The following is a 27,243-nucleotide window of genomic DNA, read 5'->3' as shown; positions in this document are numbered from 1 at the left end:
TTGCCTCTGATGAAATATTTATAAATGCCCTTTGCATTATGATATTGTCAGTTTAGTTTCATATTTATGCAATTTTTCCAGTGATATACACGGTTTTGTATTTTTTCTGAGGCTAGGTAGGCAGGAGCAGGGACCGAGCAACGGGAGCTCACCCCGTCACGGGGATTCGAACCACCGACCTTCTGATCGGCAAGCCCTAGGCTCTGTGGTTTAACCCATAGCGCCACCCGCATCCCTTAACAGAAGGACTACAGAAGTGATAAACAGGAGCTCCAGCAGTCTAAGCACCAGCAATCTGAAGGTGGTTTGACGTCTCTCTCCCTGCTGATTAAACAGACTGCCAGACAACCCACTTGAGTGAGATCTTGGCAGGATGGGTGGGGTGAAATCCCAGAAAGACCCACAAGGTTTCCTTCAGGGGAGCAGGAGGGAAGAATCTCTGTTCAGTTGCCTTTGACTGGGCTGCACAAATGGCTGGAAACCTCTACCAGCCTCTTAGGAGGCAAAGGAAAGAAAAAGAGCAGCAGCAGCTACAATATGTAACGGGGAGAGCACATCTACCCCTCAAGGGTCTTTGTAAGCTTGCTCCTCCCTTGGAGTGCAGGCATGGGTTCAACACATGTCTTAGCAGCTAAATCATCATTCCTGCGATCTGTTCCTATGAACTATGCCGAGCATTGTGGAGGCGAGGGAGACTTGGAGCAATGCCTCTCCTGGACTTCCCTGCTCCCAGAAGCTAATCTGCGGTCCTGTCCCCCACCATTCTATGGGCTGCCTTCATTGGGGTGCCCATGTTTGCTGTTAAGTGTGCACACCAGTAGTTGAACAGAACTCACGACAAGGGAGGTGGCCCCTTGTGCAACACCCACCCCACCAGCCCCCTGGCACAACACACATCAGCTCCAGTAAATACCTGAGGCATTTGCTGTCCACCCAAAGGAATGGTGCTTGGAGGCGTGGCAGAGACAGCGGTGGTAGGCGGGAACCGTGGTCTTATTTGCATCCCACCTCGGGCCATAGTTGCGGTGATCATCTTGGGAGGACAGAGGGACAGACAAAAGTAATCGCAACACAAGAAACGCAGCACGCCGGCAGGATGAGAAGCACATGCAGCCTCCCAAGGAGGAGGTGGAAGTGAAGCGAACTAGTCTTAGGAAGGCAACCCTGCAGCAGTCGCTGGCTTGGGAGACACAACACTTGCACTCCTGACTGGCTCTGTCAGAGAACTCTGGGGTGAGTGGGTGGATGTGGGGAGCTAGAGTCGAATTAAAAGGGGGGGGGGTTCAGCTGCACATCAGCTGTATCAAGGCCCTCGAATGGGATGCCAAACCTAGAAGAGGAAATTGACATCTCCACTGACCCCCCCTGGACACACAGCACCAGTCCGTATTAAGCTCTGATTTCAGGTCCAGGTGTGACATGGGCAGGTTTGACCAGAGTTTTATCATCTGCAGACTATATGGCTCAGCCAGAACCAGCCAAGCCAGTGGAAGAGGCTTTCGTCCCATCTCCTGCCCAATTCCTGACCCTCAGGGGAGTCCTTAAGACTAGCTCAGACCTTGGGGGATGGGGGAGAATGATGACAGGCAACTGCTTTTAGTGCTTCGTGTAAATGAACCTGCAGCAGCCACAGCAACAATGTGTCTTGGGGGAAAAAGTCATAGAGCTCAAAGTTGCTAACAAAAAAGTTAGGAACACAAACACACACATGAAACAAGGAGAAAGGAAATCACAACTCAAGAACAGCAAAACTTTGCACAGCTGTTAGTTCATGGCAGAGCAATCAAGCCCCCTTCCCCTCCCCCAGCCTGGGGCAGTGACGGATGGTCAAAGAGGCTTTTCGGAAGAGAAAGGAATGAGGGGAGGCCACACAAACCACATGCGCATGTCCAACACACACAGCATGCAAAAGCCGCCACAGCAGGGGAGGGCAAGGCCAAGCACCACACAACAGCAGAAGCAGCTTCCTAACAGAGGCGGATGCGCCACAGAGAATGGAGGGTGAGCCATGGCGGGCATGGGTGGTGGTGGTGGTGGCGACAGCAGCAGCAAGACCGGGGGTGGGCAGCTGACAAAACGTGCTCCTCCTCCAGGCATTCCTCCACATTCAGAGCCACACAGGCGCCAGCAGGCTCAACCGAGGACCACCGTGGGCCGGGGCCTCCTGCCACACCACCAAAGGGAAGACTGTTGGATCCACGGCCTCCAAAGGCTCCTCCTAAGACCCAGCAGGAGAGTCGAACTGACTGCAAAGGCAGCACCATGACTTCAGTAAGCTGAACTTGCCAAGAACTCCAGACTGTAGGACCCACGCCCCGCCCCCAAGGCAAAAGCGGTTTGTGGAGATGGGAGAGGCTGAGAAAGAGCTACTCTGGCACAGTAAAGGTGTTAGAACTATAGAGTTGGAAGAGTCCACAAGGGTCAACTAGTCCAACCTCCTGCAATGCAGGAGTCTTTTGCCCAACATGGAGGTTGTACCCACAACCCTAATATTACGAGTCTTATGCTCTACTAACTTTTTTGGGTTTTTTCCCTCTAGGATGTGCCTCTTGTATTTCAAATGAGAGAGTACACAGGCATCACCAGCGCAGAGCTCCCGAATTCCCAGGAACAACTCGTAGGGAGGATTTTCTCCCCCACCTCTTGAGGACTTCTTAAACTTATGGAAGAAGTTTAAATTGTACACAGGTTCAATTTCCTGGACAGCTAATTTGCGTATATCCCTCCTCCTACAAATTCAGTCCCCCATTCCCCCTCCCCCAGCAAAAAAATCTAGAAAATGGAAGTATCAACTGCTAACCTCTCACTCCTAGCGGGTTTTGAGACATGAAGCTATGACCAAGATGTGGATCCAGACAGCATCTTGCCCCAGCAAAAAGTGTGAGAGTGGAGTGGAATTCAGCTCCAGAAGCCGCTGGATGTGGATGACCGTCCCTGAGGTTCGATGCTCACATCCCCACCACACACTGAAAGGGCCTGAACTGGAGGGCTGGCTCCAGCAATCAAGAGGAGAAAGTCTGCGTAGAAGAGCCGCCTCATGCGATTGGCTGCCCTTCGTTCAAGGCTTCCTCCCACACAGCACCACCAGGAGGGCTCATTGAATGACGATAAGGGAAGGGTTCGGGGAAGTAGTATGGTAAATAAATCCTAACTGCATTACTAGGAGAAAGGGCAGGCAAGCAGCAGTTGCCTTCCGATCCCAAGGGGAGATGAAGCTCCACTCCAAGAAGTAAGAACCCCCCCTTGCCAGGCATCAACAAGCAACACGCTGGAGAGACTACCAGAAAAGTCAGGAAGAGATTAGATTTGAAAACCACAGAAAGACACGCATAAAGGCCAGAGAAAAGGTCCACAGCAAGGCATTTCCTTGGTTAAAGCAGGTCGCTTGTTGTATTAGAGACAAGTCTGACTGATCCAACCTCCACAAGGTCCAGATTGCCATCAGCCTCTCTCTAGGTGTCTTAATGTGCATGACATCTCCTTGGCAGGCTGGAGAAGCTAACCCTAGTTTGGGCATGGCCAACAGCCACAATAACCAATTATGCCCCCCTAAATCAGTTGTGGGGTATCTGTGGCCCTTGAGATGTTGGTGAACTACAATTCCCATAATCTCTGGCCAACGACCATGCTTGCTAGCTGGGTCAATAGTTCCCCACACCTGCCTTGGACAATGCCATTGAGGCTGGCCCCCTAGGCCTTTTCACCCTGGAGCAACTGGTAGCAGCCACCATTTGTCAGAATGGTGCGTGCCAGCCAGAAAGAGAACCCCAACTCCCACCATAGATAACCATTCCCAAAGGCATTAGCTGACCATATCCTCAGCACACAATCAAGGACTTCCTCTTAGTCTTTGCGACTGCCAGTGCCACAGTATTAACTGGCCAGAGGCCACATCAGTTGGGAAATGTTGGTTTGTTGCGTTTGGAAAGCTGCTTTGTGCAAGCCCAGTTGCTTTCACACAAGCTTAGCTCACTCCCATCCTCTAGCCCATCAATTCCCAACTAGCGAAAGATGAGGTGAGCCAGAGAGGGACTCAGGGGGGGGGGGGGCTGTCTAAGTTATGACAAATGGGTGGAAGCACATGGACCTTGTGACAGGGCAGCCAGAAAGAGGTCTATTGTGGACATGGAAGTGCATCCCAGGACTTTGCACTCTTTACCCCACCGAACCTTTGAAGAGGCAACTCTGCTTCCAGTCCATTAAAGCCCATCTGGCTTTAGGTAAGCTTCATAGATGTTCACAGCTGACACCTCCTGAGGGCCCCCCCCCCACCGCTAGTGCCTCCCACAGCCCCTCAAGCCTCCTTGGAACCCTTTCCTCTAGGCCTCTCTTGCCCTGCCCACTTGAAGTACCTGTCGATCCTACCCCAATGGAGTGTTGGTGCTTGGACAGCAACGATGGGGCTCTCCAGGACTATCAGGACAGACCCATATTGTACAACAGGGAGAGTGGTGAGCCGTTTTTGCAGTCCTATCAAGCAGAGCAGCGACAAGCAGATCCGACATTCACAAGCCTAGGAAGAGCCCTGGTCTGAAGCCTGATGGCAACATCGTGGCTGGCTCCTGGATTTCTGAGCTGGGGGTGCACAGATGCCAGGGCCCCGTCTCTATGTGTCCCCAACCTAAAACCTCATTGGTGCCTGATTGGTTTACATGGGAACTGGTTCCCGTTTCACTACTTCTGCCTCTCTGTTTGCACAGCCATCTCTGTGACTTACCTGGTGGAAAGTGAAGTGTTTCAGGAACCACAGAAGCCCCTGGAGATGGGAGAGTCCCCAAGCCCACCCTGGTCTTGAGCCCCTCTCCCAGCATGCAATCAGACTTCAGGCTTCCTGCATGCCAGAGAACAAGTTTCCATGGCCTCTCATGTGCACATGCAGCTTCCTCTGAGCCAGCTCTCATCCAAACAAGGCAGCTCCTTAAAGCTCATGTTGATAAGGACAGAAAAGAGAGAAAACGGGACTCCATCAGTGGGCCCCCAAACCAAGGCTACTCAGACTGTTAAAACGAGGGAGAGAGAAACTGAACAGATAGGAGACTCCAGGACTACTAAAGCATCAAGAGTTAGACCCACAGATATCAGGCCCCGTCACCCCGGGCAGGAGCCCCCTGACTTTGGCAGTCCAGGCATGCTCAAAAGGGGTGAAGAAATATTGCCTCCAACTCAAGACAAAGGGGTGGCAGTAGGGGAAGAGTGTTCAGAAAGCCAACTGGGGCACCACCACCCAGCTCCCACTGCTTCATGCTCCAACTCTGCAGGCAACTTGCTACTGGCTGGCTCTGGGAGGGGAAGGGGGGTGGCTTACCGGTCCTGAAGCACCCATCTGAGCAGCCTGAGCTTGAGCTGCGGCTGCCTGTTGTTGTTGTTGGTGTTGTTGTTGTTGTTGCTGCTGCTGCTGCTGTTGTTGCTGCTGCTGTTGTTGTTGTTGTTGTTGCTGCTGTTGTTGTTGCTGCTGCTGCTGCTGCTGTTGGTGCAAAGCTCTCGCCTTGGGAAACAAAACAAAGAAGGGAATTCTGCAGAGATCTGGGTTGAATCAATCACACTTAAAAGTTTATCTTAAAATTGGACACACACCCCTCTGGACACACACTTGCTCCCTTGGCTCCTACACCTCTGTGGCTTAGTGCCAGGCTTATGACCTCTGTATGGCAAATAAATAAATAAATAAGAATGATTGAATGTTTACAAATGCTGGAGGGCCAAAGGAGCTGCATTTCACTCTATAACACTCTTAGCCTGAAACGTAAGCCAGCTCTTAAAACACTGATATAAATATCCATAAATTAATTGAAGTATAATAAATTTTGCAAGAACTGAGAAAACTTATGAGGGACATTGCAATATTCTGGATCATTTCTGCACATATAAGGAGGGCTAGGAACTTTTTCTTTTTTCTAAAAAAGAAAAAGAAAAAGGAGGAAACAGAACAGATTCTCAAGGCTCTTGTAAGAATTTGCATCCTGTACCGCTGACTGAAGAGACCCCATCCAACTGCTACTGCTGTACAACTTGGCACTAAAGAACACAAGCTAAAAAGCAGCAGCACAGAAGCCAGCCGGGGGGGGGGAGCAGCATCTGCAAAGCAAGCCCTGCAACTGAACTGCACCCCTCTTGGCCAAAGGTGGGCTGGAGGGGAAGGAGCTGGTGCCAGACACCATGAGCTCCCTCCACCCAGCTTGGTCTGCTCCTCTTTGGCAGAGAGCCCTCCCCAAGATCCCCTGAGCCCACGTGAGCTGCCTCCTGTGCACCTGGCCCATTCTTGTTCTACTTACCTGCATGACTTTAATCTGCTGGGCTGTGAGCATGACCTGACCAGGGATCTGCCCTGGGATTGTCTGTGCCTGAGACACTACTGGCTGCGGCGCCTGAGCTTGTGCAGCCTGTTGCTGCTGCATCTGTTGCAGCTGCTGCTGCATGACCTGCTGCGATGGGGGTGGCTGTTGTTGTTGTTGTTGTTGTTGTTGTTGTTGTTGCTGCTGCTGCTGCTGCTGTTGTTGCTGCTGCTGCTGCTGCTGCTGCTGGGCCTGTATAGCCTGAACTTGCAACTGTTGCATTTGGGCAATCCGCTGCAGTTGCTGCTGCTGCTGCATCTAAAACCAGGAAAGGGTTGGAAGACATTTGAACCTACACAACGAAAACAGGTAAGGCTAGCCAAGAAAGGAAACAGGTGGGCTGAGTGAAAAGGCCACAGGCAGACAGCTGACGAGAATGGATGTCCATCTCTCTCTGCCTCCACCTTTGCTCTTCCTTCACACACACAGACAACAATCACGTCCAAGCAACCTCAATTCATTCAGACCCTTTGGTCTACAACAGGAATGTGGAGCCTTCCATTTTCTAGGCCTCCCCAAAGAAAACGAAGCAAACCGGCTGCACGGGACGCAGGAAGTGTTCTTGGCTGGTGGAATTTCCTTGCTGCACACAGCAAACTGAAAAGGTCTCTTTCTCAGCATGCAGCGAAGAAGCCGAGGGAGGGAAGATGCCATGTAGAAGGTGGGTGGGGTTTGGGCATATTTTCAGATATCTACCCTCCGGATAATTTGACCCTTTGTTTGTGTGGCAGGCAGAAGATCCTCCCTCCCAATCCCAGTCTACAATACCCAGCCACATTCATGGACAGACGGTGGTCAATGTCTCTCTCTTCAAAGGAGGGGTCCATTCCATTCCAACCCATGCCCTCCTCTGCCTCCTTAGTCTCAGTTAAACTCCTCTCTGGGTTCACCTGTGAAGTGGCATGTGTTAATGAGGCCTGCTCCCCACATCCCTTCCTTCCACAAAGCAAGCCCTTGGCTACATGCAGGTCCTCATAGCAATGAATGGGCTGCCAAAGCTTCGCTGCACTGTACGTATCTGCCCTGCATCCCTGGAGAAGGGTAACCACTGCAGACCACCAGGTGCCCCACAGAAAGACGCTGCAGCTCTAAAGCATCCAGCCTTCGGAAGCCACAGGCCACCTCTCTCTCTCTTTACCTGCTGCTGGTTCTGCTGGTGCAGTTTCAGCATGTGCTGCTGCTGGGCTGCCTGCATCTGCTGCTGCTGCTGTTGCTGCTGCTGTGCCACAGCTGCTGCCTGCTGCTGCTGCACCGCCTGGAATTGCTGCTGGATGGCCGTCTGCTGGGCCTGGAACTGCTGCTGCTGCAGCGCTGCCTGCTGTTGCTGCTGTGCCTGTGCCTGTGCCTGCTGCTGCTGGAACTGCTGCTGCTGTTGCTGCTGCTGCTGGGCCATCTGTTGCAGCTGGAGCTGGGCTGTGGGGCAAAGGAAGGGGAAGGGAGGAGCCATGGGTGTACGGCAGGAGGCTGGCAGGGCCCTCAGAGAGGGGGCAGTCAGCAGCTGGGGCTTTTTCTGGGCAAGGTCACCTATGAGAGTCCAAATCCAACCGTCAGGCTCAGCCTGACTTCAGATTTGCAACGTTAAGATTTGGATTTTGCAGTAACTGCAATCTGGAAAGCAGAAAACAGGATGAGAAGAAAGCCACTCTCACTCAATGTACAGGAGGCAAGAAACAAAGAAAATGGGCCTGAGCCTGTTTAGCAGATTTAGTTGAACACTTTCGCACAGCCAACAGTGACTTCTGCAGTTAACTGGCAAGGGTGGATCGATCCCTGTGGCTGCCTGAAAAGGCCCACATACATGGAGGGTACGAGTCTAATCTGCCTGTACAGGAGTTGCCAGGCAGAGCAGCCAGGAAGGACAAGAGCATGGGTGGAGAACCTCTGGCCTGCAGGCCAATCTTTTACTGCAAGCCATGCCCATCAGCTAATGGGTAGGACAGGGCTGAATCCTGCACTGGACTGTGCAGCCTAGGTGGCAGGGTTAAAGCCTTTTCCATTCTCCTTTAAGTGGGCTGTGGTGGTGCCCAACTGCCGTCACCTGTCTACTTAAAGGAGGAGAGGATGCTTCAGCCCTGTCACAATGGCACCATTGATAAGGATCTTGATAAGGACCTTGGCTGTGGAGCCAAAAGGGTTCCCCACTCCTAGGCTAAATAGACAAGGGGTGTCTCTGATGGACGATTCCTCTGCTGCAGCTAAGACCTGCGAGTCTCTACGCCAGGCTCTGTAACCCAGCAGCATGAAAGGATAGTTGTGAAACAGCACTGGCTCTGCCTGCTTTCGCCTGCCTCTCCAGCTCAGAAAGGGATAGTGGAAGCAGGTGAAGTGAACAGACGCTTCCTTAACTTGTCACATGCCACTTGGAGAAAGAAGATGAGACAGGGCTAGATGCGGAGAATCAGCCTGTCCTGGGAACAAAGCATATTTGTCCAAGCCAGAGAGCAAACTTTCTGCCATCTGCTCCTATTTTTATCCAACGGTGGCTGAAGGGATTCTTCCCAAGGGAAATCCCTCAGCATGCTTAAAGACAGGAAAATCCCCCCCCCCCACCTTGTGCGAACCTGTCAGCTTCCATTTTGGTCTTTGGGGAGGGTCCCAGTCCCAGGGCCAAACCGCTTGACACCCAGTGAAGAGCCAAGGCTCCAAACCAGGCATAGGCAAACTTGGCCCTCCAGGTGTTTTGGGACTACAACTCCCATGATCCCTAGCTAACAGGACCAGTGGTCATGGATGATGGGAATTGTAGTCCCAAAACATATGGAGGGCCAGGTTTGCCTATGCCTGCTCCAAACACTTACTTGGCTGGGAAGCTGCTGAGATGCCTGGAATGCCATGGGGGGCCATCCCAGCTGCCCCTGGTGCCGCCTGCTGCCCTGGAAGGCTCATCTGCTGCCCCATGGGGGGCCCAAGCACACCCATCCCTCCCTGGGGGCGAGATGCCATGCCCATGCCCGCTGTTCCTGCAGGTGGCCCGCCCGTCAGGGTCTGCAAGGCGTTCATGGGATCTGTGGAAAAAAGAAGGATCCCTGAGAAAGCCCCATGGAGATAGGCAGCAATGCGCCGAAGGGAACTAGCCGCTGGGCTCAGCTGTTCACAACACCACTAGTCCCAGCAGCCACACAATGACGTCAGCCCCATCCAGCAAGTTGGGCAGAGGGGGAGGAGTCAACTTTTTTTTTTGCAGAAAGCCTTGAAAAACTTTCAGGCTTACTCCCTGGTTTCAGCTTCTCTCCGTTTTCTTTTTTAACCTTTTCTTTTTTATACATATATTTTTTAAATAAAATTTTCTATTTAAAGTACTCCTTTTTGCATCCTTGAGATATCATTGATATCTTAAAGATGTAAAAATGAGTACTTTAAAACAGAAAAACTAATAAAATATATATAAAAAGAGAGATATCAATGACTTCCTTTCTTCTCTTTCCATGGTTCATTTTACATATCATAAATCCCTGCATATTTTACAAAAAAATATACCATTCGGTATTCCATTATTACATTCATCAAAACTTATTTGCACTGTCGAATTTATCTAAAAATGCTGCCAGCGTTTTCAGCTGTACACACTTATTTTCCATATATTCAATAAACTTTTTCCAATCTTCTCTAAACGTATGTTCTTTTTGTTCTCTTATTCAATGTTAAGTCTGCATATATTCTGTCAATTTAAGTTGCCAATTCTTCTTTGGTTAGGACCTTGCTTGTTTTCCATTTTGAGGCTAACAAAACACGGGCTGCAGTAGTGGCATACATAAATAACCTTTTCTGACACCTGGGAATTTTAGTCTGAATTATCCCGAACAGAAAGGACACGGTTTTGGGGGGGGGGGGCGGACGGGAAGTACTTTTAAACTTTTTTTTTTTACCTTTTCTGTCACTGCATTGATCAGATAGAACAGAACCTGGGCCTGTCTGTGTGTCACATTTGCTTGCGACTGAGCTCTGGAAGGAAATCCAGCACAACGAGGAGACATGCCCCTGACACACCCATCCACACCCACAGAACAGGAGTCAGAGTCCTCGGAAAGAGTTCTTAAGGAAGTAGTTAAGACATATTTTTTTTAAAAAAGGAAGGCGATGAAGGAGCCATTCTTACCACTGACGGAGGCCTGGGACTTCTTGTTGTCTAGGAAAGAAAACAACAACTGAAAAATTGTGCAGGCACATTTAGGCAAGAAAAATATTAGTCTAATTGGAATAAACAGCAGATTGGAGGGGGGGTTGGGGGGGAGACTCAAATGAAAGAGTTACAAACCGGACAAGTGGGTAAATAAAGCAGAGGGAGGGGTTTGGGGATAGCTTTGTTGTTGTTGCTTTACAAATACAGTGGAACCTTGCTTTACGAACTTAATCCGTTCCGAAAGTCCGTTCTTAAACTGAAACTGTTCTTAAACCGAGGTGCGCTTTCCCTAATGAGGCCTACCGCTGCCGGTGCCCTTCCACCGTTCGGATTCCATTCTTAGACCGAGGTAAAGTTATCAAACCGGGACACTATTTCCGCTTTTGTGGAGTTTGTAAACCGAATCGTTCTTAAACCGGACTGTTCTTAAACCGAGGTAAGTGTTTATCTTATAAGGGTTGTATTAACTTAAATCCTACTCAGAGCTGACACACTTGAATAAATGCACCAGTTAATTCAGTCCATTAGTTTCAGTGAATCTCCTCTGAGCATGACTAACATTATTGCCTCATTTCCCCCCCCCCCAGCTTTTTGAGGTCTTTATTATTTAAACTTATATACTGCTTGAATGTAGTAAAGTCACCAAGCAGTTTACAATAAACCCTTTTCATCCCCTCATCCTATGTAGTTTTAGAACTGTTAGTATTTTATCTGAGAAGAATAAACCAGGTTTTTTTTTTAAAAAAAACAGCAACCTTGGGGAAAAGAACTCCCCCACCCCCGAGGTGTCTGCAAACAAAGTGGTAGCGCACACAAATCAGAACGGGATTACTTTCACTTGCGTTCTACGGTAGTAGAAAGTATTTGTCTGTTATATTTAAAAGGGCTTTATCTTCGTGAACTTGAGAGTGTTTCAACATCAAACGCTTAGAAAAGCCTGATATAAAAATAATATTTGGACCAGTGTCATATTCAGGCAATCAAGAATTTCGTGATTGCAGTTCCTCAAGATGAGCCACTGAAACCAACCCCTCCATTTTGTCCTCTTTCCTTGGCTAAAGCTTTTTTTTTTAATCCCACTCTTCCTCACCCTACACAGCACGCACACACACACACTGGCCCCAAACCCCACAGGAGGCTTTGCAGCGGAGCTCAGATTTGGACCTGGCTCTCTCTTTTCTGGTGCCAACGGGGACAGCACCAGACTCTTGCTCCCAAGGTTTGTGTCCTCATTCAGGATCGTTTCTCCACCAGAAACCCAAAGGTTATAGCGGAAACAGCCCCTGTGTTTCTTCAAGGCGGGGTCTTGAGTCAACAGCTGAAGCGGCAAAATTATTTTGCCAGGGCTGACGGGCTCTGCCCTGAAGAAGACGACTTCCCTGCCCCGGCGGTCCCCCCTCATCTCAGAGATTCAAATGGCCAACAAGCACTCTCCACAAACAAGCATGAGAGTACTCACGGATATCCCGAAAGTGGATGATGAGTCTTGCCACGAGGGAAAGATACTCCTCCTAAAAGTTAAGAGAAATGAAAGTGCATTTTAGAAGCCAGGGAGGGAGAGTTGGAGGGCAGGGTGCCTCTGACTCATTTCCTCCTCCTCCTCCTCCTCCTCTCCCTCTAGAAGAGCAAGAGAGCCCTCGCGCTGGCAGAACTGAAAGGGCAGGGTGCGGCCTGCATAAAAAGGTCACTGTATTCAACTGCAGAAAGGGGATGCTTAACTGGGCAGCATGTAAACATCAAAAATAAAACAAAAATGGAATAACTGTGCCAGGCAGAAAGCCAAAATGCAGAAGGGGTAAGGCACGAATCCCTTGAAAGGACCTGGCTCGAATTTTAACATGCCATCGAGGCGGGGGTGGGGGAGGGTCCCTGGTGGGACCAACACCTATCAAGGCAAGGCTCAACTTTCCCAGCTCGCCAGACACAGAAAAGCATCACCTGGACCCATATGCCCATTGCTGCGGTAGTCATTCAACCTACACAGCAGCAAATCAGAGATGGGGCCAGGGTGTGTGTGTGCGCGCGCACGTGTTTGCAAGCAAGGTGTACACATGATGCACGTGGAGTGATGGGGGGGAGGACAGATGGACAAAGGAAGATGTGAGCAAACTTCCCACTACAGTCATACCTTGGTTTTCGAACAGCTTACCGTATTTTTCGTGCTATAGGGCGCACCGGACCATAGGGCGCACCTCGTTTTTAGAGGAGGAAACAAGGGGGGGGGGGAAATATTTTTCTGGTTTTCCTCCTCTAAAAGCCCTGTTTTTTTGAGGATCAGCTAAAAGTTTTGCAGCTTTTTTTGCAAATGGAAAAGCCCTGTTTTTCTGAGGATCATCTAAAGTTTTGCAGCTTTTTTGCAACGGGAAAAGCCCTGGTTTTTTAAAGGATCAGCTAAAAGTTTTGTAGCTTTTTTTGCAAAGGGAAAAGCCCTGGTTTTGGGGGTTTTTTTGAGGATCAGCTAAGAGTTTTGCAGCTTTTTTGCAAAGGGAGAAAAGCAAAGGTCCTTTTGCAAAGGGGGAAAAGCAAAGAGGAAAAGCCCCATTTTTATGGGGTTCAACTCACTTTCTGCAGCTTCTGAAGGAAAGGGAGCCATTTCTACAGTTTCCAGATAGATAATCTAATCAGCCAGTCACATGTCGCTGGGGAAACAAACAACCTCCCTCTGCAGCACATTCAACAATGGAGGGCGGGGCTGAAAGGGAGTCAGACTCTTATCTCTCTCCCGATCTCTTGCTGATCAGCTGCTGAGCAGGGTCCTTTCAACACCCCTTTTTCTCTTTGTAAAATAAAAAGCACTATCTGCTTTTGGCCCCTGGGCAATTCGGCTCCAGGGACCACCATTCACTACATAAGACGCACAGATATTTCCCCTTAATTTTTAGGAGGAAAAAGTGCGTCTTATGGAGCGAAAAATACGGTAGTTCTCAAACGTTTTGGCTCCCGAATGCCGCAAACCCAGACGTGACTGTTCCGGTTTGTGAGCTAGTTTTGGAAGTTGGAATGGACTTCCGGAACGGATTCCGTTCAACTTCCAAGGCACGACTGTTCCTCACTTCCCACTATCTCACTGGTGAAACACAGAGGGAATCTCTGCACCGACTCCAGAACCAGCCACAGCGAAAAAGATGCCTCTCCCCCACCAGCAAGCTGTTTTGCAGGGAACACCCTGCCCTCCAAGAAAGGTAGAAGAAAGAACGGGAAATGGCTGGAGCTCCCTTGTAGAGCATCTCCTATGCATGCAGAAGGTTGCAAGCAGGGCTGGGGAGGAACCCTGCCTGAAAACCTACACAGCTGCTGCCAGTCAGTGTAGATGATACTGAGTCAGGTGGACCAAGGCAGTTTCTGTGCTTGCCCCTGTGGGAAAGATTTGGGACTGGAAGTGGACATGGTGTCTTCCACTTGGGGAGAGCTGCAAAGCTTATGAGGAAGGGAGGGACTAACCAAGGAAACTGCGACTGTTCTTAGGTGGACAACTGGCAGAAGACAGGATGTCCACCAGGGAAGTGAAACCAGCTGCTCTGACAGTCACCTGCCCAGCCAGATTCGGGGGTTTCCCACTTTCCCTCTTTCCCCCCGCAGTGGGAAGGGCAGGAGCTCAGGGGGTTGCATGCAGCAGGTGCCAGATTCAAACCTTGGAAGCATCTCCAGGAAGGGCTGGGAAAGCGAGCTTGCCTGAAACCCCAGAGAGCAGTTGCTGCCGACCAGTGTCGTCAGTCCTGAGCTAGATGGACCAAGGGTCGGACTCCTCGGAAGAGGGCAACTGGTGCTTCAACCCCAATTGCGCTAGAGCCTGGGCCTTCTCTCTCTCTCCTGCCCGCCCTTCACTTTCACCCTTGGCTCCTTCTCCTTACCCGTGATTTGGCCTTCATGAAAACGTGGTTCTCCATGTCTTTGCTGCTCTTATTGTGAGCCACTCCAGCCTTCCTCATGGCATCTTCACTGCAAGAAGGAAAAGGCAGAGAACAGCTGAAGCACCAGAATCACAACTGCACAGAAAGGGGGCACCTTGAAAACCGGGCCCAACCCCACAGGCTATTTCTGCTCAGCCCTTCTGCACCTTTCTTTTGAAAGGCGGAGGCCCCAGCCCCATTTCAGAAGAAATCATACAAGTGCATCAACCCCACGACACCCGCTGACACACAAGAAACCCACAAACACACTTCCCCTCCTGCCCCAACAGGACTTTAGCTTTGTCACCTCCCTCTTCTGGGCACAGGTTCCCTCTTTTCCTGTAGGTAGCACGAATTAAATATTCTAATAATTTTTAGTTATTGATGATCTTTCTATGCCGCTTAATATCCAGAATCCCCAAGCAGTTACATAAAACACAACAACTGGGGGTTGTTTCCAGTGACATGGTTCCATTCCCACAAGCAAGTTTCCCCTTCTTGGGGGACCCTCTCTATCAGATTTTGCAGGCACCAAGGGAGAGGAGAGGAAATCCAGGAGGCCCCTCCCCACACAACATCATAGGCACCTCCAAAAGCCAACCTTTAAATACCTGTGTGACAAAAGGCACAGTAAAATATCAAGTAAAAGTTCTGGGAAACGAAAGCAGTGCCAGAATAGCCTTGACACCTATGCTGTCACAACAGGCATGGCACCACTGTTCTGATGAACCAAAAGCAAGAGTCTCTATCCTCACCTGCAGCGCCTACTCACAGCAAGAGAGAGGCCCAAGCTCTGCCCCAGCACCACGAACCCCTCCCCTATGTTTGGGCCCAGCCATGCCACAGGAACATCATACAGGATGGAACCTGGGGAATGCGAGACGACAGAGCAGTTGTGGGCTGGAGAGAGACAAGCAGCAGCTAGGGCTCCCCTTCCCAGAACACCTGCATCCTGGTCACCACCCACAGGCTGAACTGTTTTTTTTTCTCTTCACTTCTGTACAAGGAAGGGTGCACCGCCACCCTTCAGAATTCAAGCCCACTCCTTCCCCTAAGATGCAACAGCTCAGGCTAGGTCTGTCTTCTTGCTGGGAGCCACCAGAAAACTTCCCAGAAAAAACCCCTAACCCATTTCCACCCCCACCCCATTAAAAAAAAACTTCTCAACCCTCCACCTAACCACTCAGGACACAGCTGTTTGCATAAAGAGGAGCCATGCATAGGGGCAGAGATTATTTAATATTATTGTTCTGTATAAAAGGGGGGGAAAGAGGAGCCACACCTGAGCGGTGCCCACAACTAATCAAGTACTGTGACTGCTGACTCTCTAAATACAGACCCTTGAAAACAGCAGCAGTGAGCACTTTGCCCTTGTGGAGAGCTCCCAAAAGCAGGCAACTTTCACTGAACCCCTGTACTCCAGGTACCCTTCCTTCCCTTCTTTGAAAGTCCATTAGATACAGATAACCTGTCTTTTACTCCCCAATAAACATTCTGAAGTTACCTCTCTTTTGTGGGCTAACTGGTCAGAGAAGACTGGTTGGGGGAGAAAAGGTGTGAGGGGAACCCTCTCTTGTGAGACACAGGGTCTCAGCCAGCAAGCTTTAAGGCAATGGCTTGGAATAAAAGCAAAGCCTTGATCAGGAGAAGAGTGACATCCTTATTCTATGCATAAGGAAAATCCAATAATGATCCAATACTAAATCAAGTTTACTTGAAAAGCAGCCTAAGGAAAACAAGCTCAAATGAAATATACAATAAGGTGAAATATGCATAAAGGGGATATAATTAATGTAGAATAAATAATGTGCTCTATTAAGAAAAGTTTTATCAACTAATTATTAGAAGACATTTACATCTGTTTTATGTGGTTCTTTAGGAAAGGGGTGATGGGGACTTATGGATTCCATCGTTCTTGACCATTGACCAAGCAACATTTGGTGGTCCACAGGTCAGCCTCCCCACTCATATAATGAGAAGATTTTCACATCAATATTTGCAAGAAGGCTAAATGGATTTTTTTCCATTTACAGTGGTACCTTGGTTTGCAACCGTTTTGGATTACAACCGTTTTGGATTACAACCACGTCAAACCTGGAAGTGTGTGTCCCCTTTTTTGGATTACAGCCTTTCCCCCCCCCCCCATTACAACCCCCCTCCCTTTTTAGGAGGCCCCATTGGCGAAAGCACGCCTTGGGTTACAGCTTGTTTTGGTTTACAACCAGACCTCCGGAATGGATTATGGCTGTAAACCAAGATACCACTGTATATACCACTTCTTTTCGAGGTTCTAAAGACATTTAACATTGGAAATAATTTTCATTCCTGTGCTTTTGTACAATGAGTTAAACCAATGAGTTAAAGGTATAATGCATCACTCTAAAGCAGAGCTTTCCAAACTTTTCATGTTGGCGACACACTTTTTAGACATGCATCATTTCATGACACAGTAATTCTATTTTACTAGCAAACCTGAGGTTAAATCCTTTTCAGCCCCGGAAGGAGCATGGGGAGCATATGCGCGGCACACATACACACCTCAGCCGACACACTAACATGTTGTGGCGCGACACAGTTGGGAAAGCTCTGCTCTAAAGGCATGAAAGGCAAGGGCTCCCTCTCAGCCTGTCTCCCTGGAATAGCCTAATATGGAGCCCAAGGATACTCCAGAACATCTCTTCTGCAAGAAGCTTCGCACTTGCTCTGCAGCCAAGACTTTGTCCAGAAAAAGAACATATGGCCAGCTAAGATATACTGACTTTTTTTTTGTTTTGTTGTACAGTGGTACCTCAGGTTACGTACTTAATTGGTTCCGGGGTGCCGTTCGTAACCCGAAAAGTATGTAAGCCAAATGGCGACAGCGTGCTTTGCACATGCGCAGAACGCACGCATGGCAGAAAACACTTCCGGGTTACAGGAGTACGTAACCCGAAGTACGACTGTAAATCTGTTTGACTGACTGTTGCTTCATTTTCCCTTTTGAATACTTAGACGTTTGGCTTCGCTGGCTTAAAAAGATACTTCTTGCTAAAAACACCTTATCACTATGTGTTTAACAGGAACTTTCCACCTCATGCAAAAGTGGAACAAAAGGCACCCAACACAACTTGCCCCAGACTGAATATTTCTTCTATTGTCGTGAAAAATAAATGATAAAATAGCCTTCCCAAGATGACTTCCACCCTGTCTACATCACACCAGAGTGTTGGATATGGTGAAAACTGGTACCCCAATCAGAGCACACCAATAGTGTGTTAATGCCAATCTGATGACAGTGCAGGACATAGAGCTTCCTCTCTGTCCTCAGGTTCCATATACTCAGAGCTCACACAGAAGATATCTGCTGATGAAAACTATAGCAGAGAAACACACATGGGGTTGCGGCGCTCATCTCATTTTTAGGCTGAGGGAGACAGAGTTTGTCCACAAACAGCTTTCCGGGTCATGTGGCCAGCATGACTAAACCGCTTCTGGCGCAATGGGGCTCAGTGACGAGTGCCAGAGTGCACGGAAACGCCGTTTACCTTCCTGCCGCAGTGGTACCTATTTGCACTAGTATGCTTTCAGACCTCTAGGTTGGCAGAAGCTGGAACATAGCAACAGGAGCTCACCCCATCATGCGGATTCAAACCACCGACCTTCTGAACAGCAAGCCCAAGAGCTTAGTGGTTTAGACGACAGCGCGGCCCACATCCCTTTACCTTTATAGCTAGCATGCCTCTTCTAAGAGCCTCACGTGCACCTCATATCCAGACAAAAACATCCAATCCCCTACCCCAGGCCAGAATGGGGTCAGGAAGGCAGACCACCCCAGACAAGCAGCTAAGAGGGAGGGTCAACCATGCCACAATACCTAAGAAGTGATGCAAATCTCTCTCTAGCCCCTTTGCAATTTGTGAATAATGGGGCTTTCTGTTTTGTTCTTTCACTCTTCCCCCCCAAAAGTGGGGTGTGCTGATCCCACATAGGAAAACACTCCCTCCAACACGTAGGCAAGTTCTCTCTTCACAAAGGCCAGGAAAACACATGGAAGCTTGTGCCTTGCAGGCCCCCAGCCTGGATGCAAGGAGCAGAAGTAGGTGTCCCTGCTCAGAGTGCCATCGCCATTTCTGGGGAGAAGGGGAGAGGACAATCAATCACAGCAGCCTCCCTTTTCCGCATGATGGCAGGGCGACTGAAGCAGAGCACTTGAAGCAGAGCACTTGTGGCAACCCAAACACTTTCAACGCCTCCAGGCTCAGGGACCCTGTGCTCCTGCTGCTGAGCATGGCTTCCCTCAGGTTCTCTAGATTGGCAAGCAACCAGGCCAGTTTCTGCCGCCACCTGAGATTTTGAAGCAGCTATTTGGGAGAAGCGCAGATGACAAACCTTCCAGCAGGGTTTGCCTACCAAGCGAACTAGCAAGCGAGATTTCTAACATGGATTGCTAGCGGGAGGAAGAAAGAGGCAGACTAGCACCCACAGGCACTGGGCTAATTGACCCACCCATCTTTTGGGGGGGGGCTGTCCCTTGGATGTCAGGACGCACACACCCTGATTGTTCTGGTGACCATCTGCTTTATGGAGGGTGCTGGAGACGTGGTTGCCATCTTGGGATTTCTTTTCTCCCTCCCTTCTTTGGTCGAGAAGGGCAAGGCACAGCGACCTACTGCAGGACCCAAACCAGAAAAAAAAACCAACTATGTCTAAAATAGCAGGCTTTCCAAAGGAAAAGATCCCACCCGTAGAGCCTCCACCTGCCAAGGCATCAGAACACACACTTCCTCGGGATCTCTTCCCTTCCAGGCAACTCTCTCCTTCGTGGGTCAGTGTGGCGCCTGGAATGCCTGCCCAACGCATACCATGCTGCGGCTGCGGAGGGCGCCTGGCCCCCCCTGCACAACGCGCCCTTCCTCAGGGAGGACGGAACGTGATGGGGGCCAAAGTCTGGCGGACTACGGGCGATGGTAGGCAGGGCAATTAACCTTGCAGGTGGGCCACCACTCAGCCAACTGAAACGGGGCCATGGAGCCAAAATCCCTGTCCCTCCAACGGGCCCTTTTCGAAGAAGACTGCGTCCAGAAATTGGCGAAGGGGGCGAGCGGGGAGGACGGGACGCCGCCGCTTCCTTCCCCCACCCCAACCCCGGCGAGGTTCGTTTCAGCATCCCTCCTCACACCCTCGCTCTCGTAACATCAGGCGGGGAAGTCTCGAGTTGCGCCATCCCGGGACCCGATTTAGGGCTTCTGCGCGCCACTCACAGCCTCCAGGAGGGCCTCGAAACGGGCAGAACCGGATCCATCACCCGGCCCGTATCGCCGGCCAAACGAGGCCAGAGGCTTCCTGCTGCTGCTTCCGCTGCCGCCGCTACTGATACCGGGGCTGCCCGTGAGGCGCGCGAGCCGAGGAGCCGGCCGGAGCTGGTTCCCTGGGCCGCCCCGGGCCTCCCCTTCCCTTTCCCCCTCCCTCCGCGGACTCACATTTGGCTGACGAGCTTCTGCCTGAAGTTGGCGCTGCGCCAGTCGTTCTCCTCCATTCCGAGGCCGCCCGCCGCCTCCGCCACCGATCCGAGGGCCGAGCAAGCTGAGGAGCGACTGACTTAAGTGAGCGGCGGGCGCAGCGACGCTTCTTCCGGCCACCGGAAGTCGCTCGACGAAGCGCGCCACCCCCGGAGCACGACGGGATAGGTAGTTCGCGGGCGCTCAAAGCGCGTTTCCGAGGCAGCGGGGGCTTCTGGGAAGCAGGCGGCTCTGAGGCGGAGGGCTTCCGGGCGTAGGACATTTCCTTGCCCCCCGAGGCTGATTTGCGCGTGCCCAGCCACGCCCCTTAAGAGGCAGGTCCTCCTGTGCGCGGGGAGGGCGGCGGCGGCGGCGGATGTGGGAAGGAACCGACGTTCTGGCCGAGCCGCCCGTTTCTATGGTTCCCGGCAGTTGAAACCGGAAGGAGGTGGAGACGCGCTCAGGTCAGGGGAGGAGGGCGGTGGCAGCGGCCTCAGAGGGGTCTGCGCCTTCCCGCTTGGCTCCGTCTGCGGGCGTCTCTTGAGCATGTGCAGAGCACAAGTTGACCCCGAGCTCAGGCCGTGGAGGAGCCCGAGGCAGGGCTTCTCCGCAGTCTTCGTACTCAGAGAGATCCTTGTTTTGCTTCCGCGTCAGACTTGGCCTCCTCACCCTCTTGCCCTCCTGACCTCAGAGTCCAGCTCCTCGCCCGGTTCCTCGGAGAGTCCTTTATCTCTCTCTCCCTCCCTCTCGGATGTCTTCACTCATACCCCTCTCTGAGCCAATTTTATTTTTATTTTTTTGATGTGGACTCCCCTATATATATAACATATTGGACTCAGAGGGAAGGAGGGTGGGATGATTAATAAATAAGGTTTCGAGTCAGAAAAACCAACATTTTTCTCTGCAAATTGCAATACAGGAAACCCCCAAGCTGCTTTCCTTGTTTCCCTGGAGTCTGGCCTGGAATGGCAGAAGATCAGGAGCTGGCCAAGCCAGCCAAGACTTTCCCGGAGCCCTTGGCCAAGGGGGGCTCCGGCAACACCTACCGTAGTGCGCAACACTCCCAGGCTTTACTGAATGGCTTGGTGGCTCTCCGGGACAGCGGCATCCTCTTTGACGTTACCCTGCGTGTGGAGGGGAAGCCGATTGAGGCTCATCGGATCCTCCTGGCTGCATCATGCGATTACTTCAGGTCTGTCTGGAATAGAACCGAAACGGTATTATGCATGAACTGGAAATGTTTACGTTTAGTTCTGAAATTTATGCACAAATTGGTTGTGGAGTAAATCTTAGCACATTGTGGAGGCTGAACATCTGTGCCTCACAGTGGTCACCCAGATGCCCTAGGGAAGCCCACAAACAGGGTGTGAATGTCACAGCAACACTCTCCCCTCCTGTGGTTTCCAGCTACTGATATTAAGAAGCATGACTGCTTCCAACTGATGAGATTTAATGGGAAATCGGTGCAGAGTAGAAATAAAATAAACGTCAACATTAGGGTGGTGCAGAGTAGAAAGCTAGGCAATAACCTGTGGAAAGAAGGGCCAATAGAGCAAGACCAAAAATTGCTCCCACATCAACTGAGTCATGGCATTGCTCATAGAATTATAGAGTTGGAAGGAACCCAAAGGTCATCTAGTCCAACCCCCTGCAATGCAGGAGTCTCAGCTAAGATGCCCTCATTCCCTAGTTAGGATCTCTCCTCATATAGTTGCACCCCAACTCCCATAGGCTCCTGCCTCATTGCCAGTGGCTGGGGAAGATGAGTGTTGTAGTCCAAAATGCTTAGAGGGCACCGAGTTGCAGAAGGCTGGCATATATATCGGTCTTCAGTAATGGTGGTGATATGGAACCCACAAACATTTCCCTTATGCAGCTGAAGTGAACCTCCATGAACAGAAGAGCAGGTCCCACGCATTCACAGCTGTCCCAGCAGCTCTTGCCTAACAAATCTGTGCCTATACCAGTCCACTTTTAAACCAGCCAGCTAGTGGGATGAGTAAGGCTGAAATGTACCAAGCGGGTCTGATGACCCACAGTCCATACAGCGACACAGGCACCCAGTGGGCCTCCTCCAGAGGGGCACATGACCATTTTGCCCCAAGCCTCAGTACATAGGAAGCTGCCTTCTATGAGCCAGACCATTTGTCTGGGTGGCAGAGGTCAGGGTTTCAAGCAGGGGATCTCCCCTAGTCCTGCCTGGAGATGCTGCTCGGGGTTGAACCTGGGACCTTCTGCATGCAGAACAGATGCTCCAACACTGAGCCACGGCTGTTCCCCAGTCATTGACATTGGTCCAGCCACCGGGAGCTGATCCCTGCCAGCCTCTTAGCCTGACCTGCTTCTTGTGTGGCTGCTATGAAGTCTAAGTGGAGTATCTCTGTACAAGGTGCAGGAAGGAGTACAGCATAGAAATGGGATCGGTAATTGCCCCCATATGCAGCCTGGAAGCCCTGAGCAGGTTCCTTTCTGGAAGCATGACTGAAAGCAGCTCTTTCCTTTAATAGGGGGATGTTTGCTGGCGGACTAAGAGAAATGGAACAGGAAGAGGTCCACATTCAGGGTGTGTCTTATAACGCCATGTGTCAAATCCTGAACTTCATATATACTTCGGAACTGGAGCTTGGCCTCAGCAATGTGCAGGAAATACTGACTGCCGCCTGCCAGCTTCAGGTGAGAGAGTTGGCAGCTCTGAAAGGCTTGTCGGGGAAGGAACATGGCAAAGCCCAGGTGCCTACTTGATGGGCAGCCACTTTATGCCACAGTCCAAAGTTCCTTTATGTGGGTGACGGTGGTGGATTGGTCAGAAGTGCCTCTCCACCCAGCTCTTTGGGCCTCTGCTGGTGGCAGCCCATGCAAAACCCCACAACAGCACATGCCGGGAATGGGGGAAGGCTGAACTGGTACTACTGCCCTCACTGGAGCATCACAGGGCCTAATCTGGGTCTGGCTGCTGCACCTGCTTTAAGCTACCACAGCCTTTTACCTTCCATCTTGGCTAGTATGAGCAGTAGGGCTGCAGATCGGTCCTGGCTCTGCTGCTCTGTTAAGCACCACCACTGCCCAGATGGGGATTGGACTGGAGCCCAGCCCTTTGAACTTATTAATTAGTAGGAGCATTGGTACCCCACTCTTCATCCAAAAGGGCTCTCAAGAGTGTCTTACATACAGTCAAAACCCCCTAAAGAAACACAGAACACAAGGGGGAAAGGACAGGGAGGGAAGAGGAGAATAAAAACAAAAACTCAGGCACCAATTTATAAGCAGTTCTTCCTATATTGACCACTGGCACAGTTCAGGGGCAGGATGTGCCTGGTGGAGGTGGGCCTCCAGCAAATCTGATGAAATGAGCCCTGTTTCCAGTGGAGTGAGCTCTGCTTCCCAGTTTTCCCACTTCTGCTCTTGCAGCCAGCAGTGCCACAGAGGCTCCCAGCTATGAGGGTTTGCTTGACCCTGTTGCTATAGCTGCCCTTTGATCTAAAGATTGGTTTGCTCTCCTTTTCCTACACGGATGTGCCATGACTCTGGCTCAGCCTCCATCACCTTGGAATTTAAAAAATGTTTCCACTCGCAGTGCCATTTACCAGTTCAGTAGATTTTGACCTGATTTCTGTGCTTCATTAGCAAAATATGAACACGGGATTTGGACTTGGTTTGTATGATGCAAAATTTTGCATGCTGTGGGTGGCTTTCAATCCTGTTGGGGGGTAGGGTTGGAGACCCTCACAGCTCCATATCAGAGGGGCTCTTTTGCTTTCTCCTTTGCAGATCCCGGAGGTTATCAAGTTCTGCTGCGACTTCCTCATGTCCTGGGTGGACGAGGAGAACGTCTTGGATGTGTACAAGCTGGCTGACCTTTTCCACCTGAGCCACCTGAGCGAGCAGCTGGACTCCTACGTCCTGAAAAACTTTGTCACTCTCTCCAGGACAGAAATGTACCGCCAGCTTCCCCTGGAAAAGGTCTACGCCCTCCTCAGCAGCAACACCTTGGAGGTCAGCTCTGAGAATGAGGTTTACGAGGGGGCCCTGCTCTACCATTACACTCCAGAGCAAGTGGAAACGGATCAGGTCTCCTTGATGGAACCCCCAAAGCTGCTGGAGACGGTCCGCTTCCCCTTGATGGACTTTCCTGTCCTGCAGAGGCTTCATGACAAGCTCAGCCCGTGTCCTTTGAAGGAGACAGTGGCGAGTGCTCTGATGTACCACAAGAACGAGTGCCTGCAGCCCATGATGCAGAGCCCCCACACTCAGCTGAGGTCTGAGTTTTGCTGTGTGGTGGGCTTTGGGGGGATCCACTCCACCCCTTCCACAGTCGTCAGCGACCAGGCCAGGTATCTGAACCCGCTGCTGGGAGAGTGGAGGCACTTCACAGCAGCCTTGTCCCCCAGGATGTCAAACCAGGGAATTGCAGTCCTCAACAATTTTGTCTACTTGGTTGGGGGAGATAACAACATTCATGGTTTTCGAGCAGAAAACAGGTGTTGGAGGTAAGAGCAGCTATTTGTGATGCTACCTTTCTAAGCGACTGGCAAGTGGTGTCGTCCAGTTAGATTTCAGTCCTCAACACCCTTAAGCATTGAACACGGTGAGACGTGCATCAGATTGCCCTGTTAATCAGGAAGCTGCTTTCTTGGCATCCTCAGAGAAGGGGAACAACCCAAGCAACTTCCTGGTCCCTCATATAGGGCAGTGTTTTTCAACCTTTTTTGGGCAAAGGCACACTTGTTTCATGAAAAAAATCACGAGGCACACCACCATTAGAAAGTGTTAAAAAAAAATAACTCTGTGCCTATATTGACTATATATAAAGTAATTTTTCAATTTTTCCCACGGCACACCAGGCAACATCTCGCGGCACACTAGTTGAAAAACACTGATATAGGGCATTGACAAAGAATAAAACCACACCTGGCTGGGTGTGAAGGGAGGTGTTTTTATTTATCTCCTCTTCTGACGCTATCCAAGAATGTCCCCTCAATGTTTTCTGAGCTCTGTAAACAAGGCGCTTCATGCCTTACTGTGATTTATTGTTGCCTGAGGCAGGAACAGCAGTTAGAGCCTATGGGCACCATCCATCCCTGGCACTTGTGCTAGGAGAGCTGTGCAGGTTGGCCATCCTCTTTCCTTTGCAAGGTACGACCCACGCCACAACCGGTGGTTCCAGATCCAGTCTCTCCAGCGAGAGCATGCGGACCTCTGCGTCTGTGTGGTGGGAGAGTACGTCTACGCTGTGGGAGGACGGGACTACCACGAAGAACTGCGGGAAGTGGAAAGATACGACCCCAAAACCAACACCTGGGAATACGTGGCCCCTCTCAGGAAGGAGGTAAGGAGAGGAGAAGGCAGGAGTTGGGCAAGTGGCCAGGGAAAGCAGGAGCTTTTCCAACATCACAGGGGCACCTGGGAGATCCGAAGCATGGCGCCAGCTAGGCTGAACCCTTGAGTGGGCCAGCAACCACCAGTGAGGTTTGGGCCAGGGTGTTTTCCATAAATTTTGCTAATGCCATAACTGGGGGTGCAGGGGGCACTGCTTGTGGGCTTTCCCATTAGGGCATCTCATTGGCCACAGTGAGAACAGGATGGGCCATTGGCCTGATCCAGCCGAACTGTTCTTGTGATCAGCATTCACTTTCCTAAACTTCATACTTTGAGGAGGTGGGTGTAGCGTCTGGCCCTTGGGGTTGCAGAAATGTGGAAATAAGTGATAGTTGAGGTACAGAGCAAAGTTGGGGTTGATGCGGAATTTCGTAGAATAAGGAAGGCTACGCAGTTATTAATGGCACAGAAATTTGACAGCAGAATTTAGTGCAGAATTTATGGGATGTCACAAGTGTTGGGGCAGGCGGTGGACAAGGTGTCATGAAGGTTTCTGCATCACCTGGCAAATGAAAAGGGTTATGATATGTCCTCAAAGCGACTTCCTGGGAGCGGTGCCCAAATTTCTGTTTGGTGTTTGATCCAAGGCAGACATAAAAGAGGAACGGTCCCCTATTGCCCTCACCCACCGGCCCAAAGGTGGGCTCATGGGAGTGATTTGGCACAGGGATATCAAAGGAGTATGTCAAAAATGCCAGAGTGATCAATTCTAGTGCATTATTATAAGAAAGAGCATGCTCCTTTGGAGAGGGAGGTGTATAAATTGGGAGAGGGGTGAGGAGAGGGGTGATTTACACCAGAAAGCCAGGCTCGAGCTATCAATCATTTGGAGGGCAAGCTCTGAGAATTGCCTCCAATTCCAGTCCTGGGAATTTCGGCTAAATATCTCCGCGTGGCCTCATTTGCTGAGAGAGGAGGTGGGTGGGTAAGCTTTGCTGGCAGCACCTGACTCCTCCCTCTCTTCTGTTGACGCAGGTTTACGCACACGCCGGAGCCGAGTTGGACGGGCGGATGTACGTCACTTGCGGGAGGCGAGGCGAGGACTACCTGAAGGAGCTGCACTGCTATGACCCTGTAGACAATCGGTGGGACAGCCTGGCCGACGGCCCTGTCCGGAGAGCCTGGCATGGGATGGCAGCCCTGCTGGGCAGACTGTACGTGATTGGAGGGAGTAACAATGACTCTGGCTACAGGCGGGACGTTCACCAGGTGAGGAGGCAGCTGCGCTCTGCCCAGGGGCTGTATCCAATGCAGAGTAGGCCCACGGCAATCTAGAGACTGGATTCAGTGGGCCTCCTCTGAGTATGATTTAGCTGGCGACAAGCCATGAACACCCAGGGCTGGTTTTGTTCTGTCTGCCTGACTGTTAACTTAAAACACCAGAAGGTTTGGCAGCCTCTCCTCCAACTTCTGTGGGGCAGCTGCAGGGGGAGAGGAGCCGCAAGCCCTTGCTCGGACTCCCTGGTGGGGGGACTTGTTCTCCATCATGACCAGAGACCTCCTGTTGCTTTTGCCTCCCTCCCAGGTGGCCTGCTATTCCCCCAGCACTGCTCAGTGGACCACTGTGTGCCCTTTGCCTGCAGGGCACGGCGAACCCGGCATTGCTGTCCTGGATCACATGATCTACGTTTTAGGGGGCAGATCCCACAACCGGGGGATTCGCATGCATTACGTCCACGTTTATGATGCTGACAGAGACTGCTGGGAGAGAGGCCCTCGGCTAGAGGACAACATCTCTGGGATGGCCGCCTGCGTCCTCACCCTGCCCAGGGCCGTTATCACGAATGCCGAGAGGTGGACCCCTGAAAGGCAGCAAAACAGGCTCCAGAGCCACCGAGACATTTCTTCAGAGGTCATGAGCATGTTAGATTGGGAGGAATTTGACCATCTGAGTGACAACTGAGCAGCAGTTTGAAGTTCCAGCTGCTCGGCTTCGCCATTGTGCTCTTTGACTTGCAAGCGGTGGCTCAGCTTGTTGGTCAGCTCGTCATTGGCCATCACAGACGAGAAGCAAGCAGGAGATGAGCTGATCCAGCCAAAGCACGCCT

General features: G+C 51.0%; 2 protein-coding genes across 4 annotated transcripts in view; one reads left to right on the top strand and one right to left on the bottom strand.

The window, feature by feature from the left end:
• MED15 (mediator complex subunit 15) overlaps positions 1-19,912 on the bottom strand; it is a 30,008-nt gene extending 10,096 nt beyond the window's left edge. Inside the window, exons 1-9 of one of the 2 annotated variants that reach the window (XM_033135976.1) lie at positions 19,802-19,910; positions 14,304-14,391; positions 11,912-11,963; positions 10,429-10,458; positions 9,131-9,337; positions 7,471-7,745; positions 6,273-6,590; positions 5,306-5,485; positions 914-1,033 (exon numbers count right to left, since the gene is read on the bottom strand). In XM_033135976.1, the coding sequence (XP_032991867.1) occupies positions 914-1,033; positions 5,306-5,485; positions 6,273-6,590; positions 7,471-7,745; positions 9,131-9,337; positions 10,429-10,458; positions 11,912-11,963; positions 14,304-14,391; positions 19,802-19,857 (1,326 nt within the window). In that variant the 5' untranslated portion in view covers positions 19,858-19,910. Of the gene's footprint in view, positions 1-913; positions 1,034-5,305; positions 5,486-6,272; positions 6,591-7,470; positions 7,746-9,130; positions 9,338-10,428; positions 10,459-11,911; positions 11,964-14,303; positions 14,392-19,801 lie in introns of both variants that reach the window. The other variant, XM_033135977.1, reaches the window with a different exon arrangement.
• An 822-nt stretch (positions 19,913-20,734) lies between these two features.
• KLHL22 (kelch like family member 22) lies at positions 20,735-27,243 on the top strand. Of its 2 annotated transcripts, XM_033174626.1 has the most exons (6): positions 20,735-21,011; positions 22,327-22,492; positions 23,588-24,306; positions 24,953-25,145; positions 26,171-26,404; positions 26,721-27,243. In XM_033174626.1, exons 1-6 carry the CDS (start codon positions 20,785-20,787, stop codon positions 27,096-27,098), a joined length of 1,917 nt encoding a protein of 638 aa, XP_033030517.1. In that variant the 5' UTR covers positions 20,735-20,784; the 3' UTR covers positions 27,099-27,243. The 2 variants fall into 2 exon arrangements, with proteins under 2 accessions (XP_033030517.1, XP_033030518.1); XM_033174627.1 differs by lacking the exon at positions 22,327-22,492 and having other exon boundaries at positions 20,860-21,011.

The sequence above is a fragment of the Lacerta agilis genome, chromosome 17 (assembly GCF_009819535.1).
Source record: "Lacerta agilis isolate rLacAgi1 chromosome 17, rLacAgi1.pri, whole genome shotgun sequence".
NCBI lineage: Eukaryota > Metazoa > Chordata > Lepidosauria > Squamata > Lacertidae > Lacerta > Lacerta agilis.
Note: the sequence above shows the minus strand (reverse complement) of the source record. Positions and strands in the feature narration are given on the sequence as shown.